The sequence below is a fragment of the Spodoptera frugiperda genome, chromosome 9, assembly GCF_023101765.2.
Source record: "Spodoptera frugiperda isolate SF20-4 chromosome 9, AGI-APGP_CSIRO_Sfru_2.0, whole genome shotgun sequence".
NCBI classification, from domain to species: Eukaryota; Metazoa; Arthropoda; class Insecta; order Lepidoptera; family Noctuidae; genus Spodoptera; species Spodoptera frugiperda.
This window is the reverse complement of record NC_064220.1, coordinates 11,206,222-11,214,088: the sequence shown is the minus strand read 5'-3', so window position 1 is coordinate 11,214,088 and position 7,867 is coordinate 11,206,222. Positions and strand designations below refer to the sequence as shown.

General features: G+C 37.7%; 1 protein-coding gene across 1 annotated transcript; it reads left to right on the top strand.

The window, feature by feature from the left end:
• Positions 1-95: 95 nt before the first annotated feature.
• LOC118271377 (uncharacterized) lies at positions 96-7,781 on the top strand. The gene is made up of 8 exons (XM_050695932.1): positions 96-1,143; positions 2,005-2,073; positions 2,589-2,728; positions 3,073-3,238; positions 4,236-4,363; positions 4,946-5,083; positions 5,625-5,802; positions 6,552-7,781. The coding sequence occupies exons 2-8, from the start codon at positions 2,011-2,013 to the stop codon at positions 6,672-6,674; spliced, it is 936 nt and encodes a 311-aa protein (XP_050551889.1). The 5' UTR covers positions 96-1,143; positions 2,005-2,010; the 3' UTR covers positions 6,675-7,781.
• The last annotated feature ends 86 nt before the right edge of the window (positions 7,782-7,867 follow it).

Genomic DNA, 7,867 nt, shown 5'->3' with positions numbered 1-7,867 from the left:
TCGTGCGAGTGGGTGGGATATTCACCATGAAACGGTGACGCCTCGCTGATTGTCTTGTGGTTCGATGATGGAAAGGACTAGGAGGAATCAAGTTGTGCATTAACACGTAAAAACAATTCCATGGTAGATGCAAGAAACAAGCATAATATGCTACAATAGTTATAATTTCTCCGATAATACGTAAGACTGGATGACACTACACTGGTTAAAGAAGGAACTAACCTAATTAATGATAATAACACTACTATGAGTCGTCCCTCATGCTTAATTTACGTTACTATAGATTTTGAAGATTGTTATCTATGTCGAGTATCTGGTACAGCACTTGCACTCTGTGTCAGATGTAGTTAATATTTTTTTCTGAAAAGCCATTGAAAAAAAAAACTTTTACTGCCGCACTCAGAGTCATTTAATGATTACTTAATCTATTCCTTAGTAACGATTTTGTACCGAAAACATTTGCTAAGTACTTGGTTAAGTAACATTAAATGACTCTGAATACGGTGGTTAGATACGGGATTTAGGTTCACTAAAAAGTCACTACCTATCAATTTATTCACAAACTGAACGCATCCATCGTACACGCACAGGGCAAAATCTTAGTGTGGCACAAAGTAGAAACAAAAACGTTAAATTAAATCATTCAATTACTTTATTTACGCTATATACAACCAACCCCAATTGAGCACGCAGCATGATGATTAATGCTCAAACCTTCTCCGTGTGAGAAGAGGCGTTTGGTCAGCAGTGACCACTTATAGGCTGTTGATGTGATTTACGATATAAACAAGTAAAAAAATATTATTCTAAAGTGTAACCGAAAAAATAACATGAAATACTATCACACTCACACTACATAAACACCGTACAACGAAACTAAATAGAAACCAATTTGAAAGATATTTCGGCTTCCTCATTCATTATTTATCCTTGGACCAAATTCGGCGTCGCGTCGCGCCGGCCGACGTACTATCGTCAGTATGCCAACAACTAGCGCCACTCACGCACGCGTCACCCGCAGAGGTCAATAACCCCGCTCACCGCTTCACACACCAAATGTGTTTACCGTGATATTTTACACAAAACGAATGTTTTTACTCTAATTTTTAATGTAAAAGTGTTGTAAATTGTGCATTTTTATAGGTAAGTTGTGTTTTAATATTTTAGCGGAGACTGTATACCTATTTAATTTAATAAGATGCATGTATTGTTTGTTATTCTACTTACTCATTGCGGGAGCAAAGTTCAGTGAAAGTATGTGTTTTTAAATTCTGTGTATTAAACTAGGTATATAAATAAACATAGGTACATAGTTTTTTTAACTCTGTATTTGTTTGGTAAGCTTAGCTTATCAATGTTGTAAATCTAATCAAATATATTATCATAGGCATAGCTATAAAATATGAATGATAAATGAGATGAGATAAAAATATTTAGCTTATTGACGATGATGATGATCACTGTCACCGTTCATTTGCGTGTTTATATTTTAAATGTTTTTACATAATTATAGTGGATATATACACACATATCTATTTTAATAAAATAATGATTACCTATTTATTAATGTTTTGTTATTTAAAATATACAGTTTGACTTCGCTATGTATGTTCCATAAAGTTTAGCGACGAAGCCGGCTTTAATGTAACATGACTCACAATTAAGTACCATTTAATTAACCTGATTTCGATAGCTTCAATACAATCAATTTAGAATAACGATAACTGAAATATATACAATGGAAACATTATATATCATGATAGTACCTTGTCACCCTACATAAGTAAAAATATATGAACTCAAATTGTACTTATTAAAATTCTATCGGCATTACGTGCCGTAATGTGGACCTTGTCAACTCATTTCCTATCATCCATTTTCTATTTCCCTTTACCATAAAAAATTAAAGTTTATCGTCACAGGTAAACAGTATGTAAGACTAATAAAGTACATTAGTCTCTATTCCAGTTAAATCATTTCATGACTTTAAATCTAACTTGCCAGGTCGCCATGGAAGCGCTTCGTTCGCTACGTATCGCCCACCGAGGGAAAAGATTATTAACTTGTAAAAGTGTAAGTACCTATCTATCTAATAAACCTATCTCAGTTTTTACTTGATATTCTATTTGGTATTCGTTCAGTTGGGGTTTTAGGACTTTCGAAATTAAACTTTCCTACTCAAAAATAGCCGGATCCACAGCAGTCTATATTAAAACACACGGTGTTTGCAACAAAACTAACAAAGTTGGTTGAAAACTTATAATAGGGATTAACCTCATATCTCCGTTTACACCTTGGGAAGTAGCGAGCAAGTAGCTCAAGTTTGATCTTTCTGCCGGGGTTTTAAATAAGGTTGTCTAAACTCGTCATATGTATAGTCCCAAAAGGTCGGCAACAATATTATTGTAACTCCTCTGGTGTTGCGTTTACGTTTGCCGACCTATCCTATAAAAAACATTACATGTAGGCACTGAGCAAAGGCGATACCCTGCCACGAAGCAGAAGTTAAAATGGATCGCCCCATTTTTTTTAAATGTTTAGTCAATAGGAGCTCGACCCTTTTTATAATTTTGCAACATTTCTCACAGGCACCAATCCGACCATTACAATGCACTCCCGCAGCGGTGGTGGGGATGGCCCGCGATGCGCACACGCAGACAGTGTACGAAAACATGGTGTACATCAGCAACGACAAGGTCAAACTGAAAGCCGACCCCAAAACTATGAAGTGAGTTGTCAACAAGTATGTACCACTGTTCAGCTTCGGTTTTACTGAAGAGTGTGCTAATTACATAACGATAATATAGGTAAAATACTAGCTACTCCCACTACTACTACTAGTTTCACCCGTTCTACTCGGCTCCTATTGATCATAGTGTAATGTTGTATAGCCTTATAAATGGACTATCCAACATAAAAACAATTATTGAAATCCGACCAGTAGTTCCAGAGATTAGCGCGTACAAACAAGCTCTTCTGCGTTACATACCTATTAGTGTAGATAGGAAAAAAATCTACCTGAGCGACGTATGTGTATGAGAACTATTAAAAAAAACCTATTGTCAATTCCAGATTAAATGAGAAAATAGACAAGCCGCTGTGTATAATCATGAACTGGATGATGGCCAAGCCGAACCACGTGAAGAAGTACGCGAAGCTGTACCTGGACCATGACTTCGACGTGCTCTCCGTGGCCTGCACTCCCTGGCAGCTCATGTGGCCGGCCAAAGGATCTCAAGTACGTACATACATACATACATATCGTCACGCCTTTAATCCCCGAAGGGGTAGGCAAAGGTGCACATTATGGCACGTAATGCCACTGTGTACACCCACTTTTCACAATTTATGTTGTAAGTCCCATGTAATAGGTGGTGAGCCTATTGCCATATACCGGGCACATCTCCAGACTCCGTGCTACCACTGAGAAATTTTCGAAAAACCGAAAAAAGCCCAGTAATACTTCGCCCGACCCGGGAATCGAATCCGAGACCCCTTGCCTAGCAGTCGCAGTTGCCACCACTCGGCCAACGAGGCAGATCTCAAGTATGTTACTTGAGTTATAGTTGATCATTCCACTCTCATACACGTGCTTCTGCATGATCAGCTGTTAGCAGAGGGGCGCCCGCGCACACGTTATCGGAAGACTTTAGTTTAGAAATGAAATTTACGAGTATACAAAAAAAGTTTCTTTGGGAAAGTTGTTTGTAATCATGAGTACAATCACGTGTTTCAATATCGTTTACTAATTACTAGTCATCCTATATACAATTACTGGCTTCTGTGTACAGCTTCGCCCAGCTGTTACCGTGGCCTATGTGTTATTTTAGACCATAATATACCCCAGTTGCAAATTTTATCTCGATCCCTCCAAACGTTTTCACGTGAAGGAGTAAGAAACAAACATACAAACTTTCGCATTTATAATATTAGTATAATTTTACAACTTTTTAACAAAGTAACTCGATTGGTTTTCAGCTACAGTTCAGTAACGCTGTCTATATAATTATGAGCCCCTAGTCTAGCTTGAAACTAGTCGAGTTACTCGTCAAACAGTTGTGTACGTGAGCAAGCCGTTTACTATAAATAAGTAAGTCAGATGACTTTCTGGGGCCTTAGTCTGCTATTACAATTGTGTCAGAATGGTCGATCACTGAGCAGTGCGAGAGGGACGGAGCTATGTAGGTTGTATAGCTCCGTCCCTCTCGCACTGCTCACTGCTGGTCTATTTCCAGGTACTAACGGAAAAACTGCTGAGGTTTATGGAGATAAACAGTCAGAATCCGCTGACGGTGCACGGGTTCTCAGTCGGCGCCTACGTGTGGGCGGAGCTGCTGGTCCACGCTGCTAATGACAAAAAACGGTAACTTTTAAATAATTATACAATACTAGCTACTTCCGCGCGGTTTCACCCGCTCTGCTTAGCTCCTATTAGTCATAGCGCGATGTTTTATAGCCTATAGCCTTCCTCGATAAATGGACTATCCAACACAAAAAGAATTATCCAAATCAGACCAGTAGTTCCGGAGATTAGTATGTTCAAACAAACAAACAAACCAACAAACTCTTCAGTTTTATAATATTAGTATAGATTTCTTTACCATAAGTTTTCAAGCTTCGGCACGAATGGGCCAGCTCGACCGAATGATACCATGGCCTCACAGGAAACTGATGTAACATAACACTTTCATTATGCTTTGCTGGGTTAGTGGCCTCACTAATCTCTCCGATGATCTCATCGGAGGGTTAATCCTACGGCTCATGAATATGAGTCCCGGTATGACTTGAAACTAGTCGAGCGTTCCTCAAAAAGCGTTCAAGTGAATAAAACAAATATTTGGAACGATTGAGTTTACCCTCTTGTATGCCGTATATAAGACAACAATAGAAAACGTTCCAAACATACGAAGGGTTAATATACTTATATTAATCTTGTGGTTTATAGATTCCAGCCAGTATTGGACCGCGTGGCGTGCCAGGTGTTTGACTCCGGCGCAGACATCCACGAGATACCGGTCGGCTTCCCCAGCGCCGTGTTCCCGCGGAACAAATTCTTGCAGGAACTCTTTAGGACTTATATCAAGTAAGTAATATGTCTTAATATTTTTCTAAACAAACATCACAATCGTGGAGTAATTCTACCTCGTTTGTCAACTAGTCGATTGACTAGTCGTAAACGTGACTGATATCCATCTTTTGGAATACAAGGTACTGATCACACGGTTCGCGGGATAGCTGTCTTGCGACGTGTCACGGGGTTAATAAATTCTGGCAAGAAAATCTCTGTGTGATCCGTAAATTGTTGTTCCGGAGTCTGGGTGTCATATGTATGTAAAATGTTTGTTTGTAAACATCCCAGGAAAAATATTTAGTGTGGGGGATCGTTTACTTTAATGTAAAATAAACACATCACACGTGACAGACCTATCGTACCGCAATAACGCGGACTTTAAAGATAAGCGAAACAGAGAGGGGTGGAAGGAGGGTAGAGAGGCCTTTGCCCTGCAGTGGGACGATCATGGCTGAAATCTGAAAGAATTATGCCAGAATCGTGTCATTTGGCGTTCAATTGTATTTATTTAAAATTTCCTTTATGAACTTAAAACATCTCTCCCTGTTCGCAGAACCCACATGAAAGTGTTTCATAACGTAGCGACGAAACATTACATGAAGGCTACGGACGTGTTCCATCACACTCCCTGCAGGGCGCCGGGGCTGTTCCTCGTGTCGAAGACTGATCTTGTTGGAGCTGAGAAGAGGAGCAGAAGCGTCCACGACTCTTGGGTCAGGAGTGGAATCAAGGTAATATGACATTATGTAGGTATAACGTGATCGAAAACCTTTTTGTTTTCGATAAAACTTATATTTTTTATGGAGTTACGGACAGTCGGATCACGTAAGCAATCGGCACCTTCCATAGAAACCCATAACACTAAATAAGTTAAAAGTACGTCGCCTATCCTTGGTCGGGCCTTCGGTAGGTACACTTAGACGGATGCAAGTACCGCAAGCATTTTTTCACGACAGTTTTCTATAAGGTCGTGGTATCATTGCGGTTGACCCGGTCCATTCATGCCGAAGCATGAAGCATAGCTGAAAAACTATACACCTAAGCATATGGCTCTCTCACGTAAGAAATAATTTGTAATCTATATATTAATACGTGATGCAAAAACTTTGGACCGCTTTTTACGAAAATTGCGCGGACGTAGGAGCATAAAATTTGGTACACTTATAGTTTATTTGTAGGAGAAGTGCGAAACGCTAATATTTTTCAAAAATAATGCTTATAAAGTACATTAAATCAATAAATAAAACATTACACACACATGCATAGTTTCTGATCGTATTTGAAAAAACGTCAAAATCGATAGACATTGCGATGATATTGACGTCTCATATGAATAGAGTTTTATAAAAGAGTTTGTTTGAGTTTGAGTTAAATAAAAATTATCCTTGAACGTATGTTAAGTGGTATTGTAAATTAAATCGTATATGGTTGAATTTCAACCACTAGGCGACCACTAGTATTCTTAATTTTGTATCCACAGTGTAACTTCAAATGCTGGGACAAGTCTCCACACGTGCTTCACTACATCCACCACCCTGAGGAGTACAAGCAGGCGTTGTATTCCCACATGAGGCAATGTGGCTTACTCAAAAACAAGTCATAGGCTACAGTGCTTCGAAGCATCGTTGGCGTATTACCGCGAGGGTGATTAGAAACAGCTACTCTTAACATCACGGTGAAGACTTATAGCGGGTTTGTGATCCACAGATTGCTGTTTCGGGTTATAAGATATACGTCGAAATCAAAGTCAAATCATTTATTCCAATTAAACCATATATTTAGGTACTTTTGAAACGTCAACAAAGAATGAAATAAACAATAATCTGTCAGTCTGTCCCTCAGTGAAGCTGGGTGTTGTACGATACAAGAAAAACTTCAGAGTTCATAATAATATGTATATAGAAAAGGTTGACTGATTATGATTTGATTAGCCAGCATTCTATGAAGTCAGTAGACCTTAAACTACACCAGCGCCTCTAGCGGCGCGAACCGCCAATATCAATGATCTGATAAACATAATACCTGTTGCATTTCAGTGTATTGACTGAATATTGATACTTGTTATACCCACCTGAAGTTATGGGTCCTACATAATATTTTTTTGTTTAATATATTTAAATAAGTAATTTGTTATTACATTTTATCCAAATATTGAAGCTGTATGCAGCTTTTAAATAACTATAATGCCTTTGTTTTTGACCAAAAGGTTTTTTTTTCTCATGCATTTATGTGAACTGTGAGGTAACTACTCACGGCTAGCAAGTCAACCTATTCCTTGCTGTGAAATTTCTTTATTAAATTTTAGGGTGTAAAGTTCCCTAAGAAAAAGAGTATCCTCCGACCGGGCTACAAAATTTTTGACTTTGTCGTTTTGATATAAGGTCGAAAATCCAATGAAAAATTTGGATAGATTGGACGTAGGTTGACTAGCTAGTGTTTGTACTTTAGATTTTTGAATGCTTTACAATTTATAAAAATAATCTAATTTACCTAAGTACATAATATATTTAGATTTAAACTAACAACAGTCAAAATATCAGTCATCTTTGTAAGTTCCCAGTTTTTGTATTTTTTTATTCAGTGTTTAATATTGTTATACTTATAAGCATAATAGTTATTAAATATAAGCACTCCTTTTTGTTAATTAATATTTTTTTCTCGTATTTAAGATTCTTTATATGAAAATACATAAATAAAAAATGTACTTAAATATTGGTTGTTATTCTTTATTTAATTCACCGTCCTAGCAAAAAAATAACAAAATTTTCGAGATCCCTTATAGATGCAACCCATATA

Coding starts and splice junctions, on each gene's coding strand:
- LOC118271377 (XM_050695932.1), top strand. CDS start 2,011: ATGGAAGCGCTTCGTTCGCTACGTATCGCCCACCGAGGGAAAAGATTA. Junction 2,729..3,072: donor GCCGACCCCAAAACTATGAA/GTGAGTTGTCAA, acceptor TGTCAATTCCAG/ATTAAATGAGAAAATAGACA. Junction 5,084..5,624: donor CTCTTTAGGACTTATATCAA/GTAAGTAATATG, acceptor CCCTGTTCGCAG/AACCCACATGAAAGTGTTTC.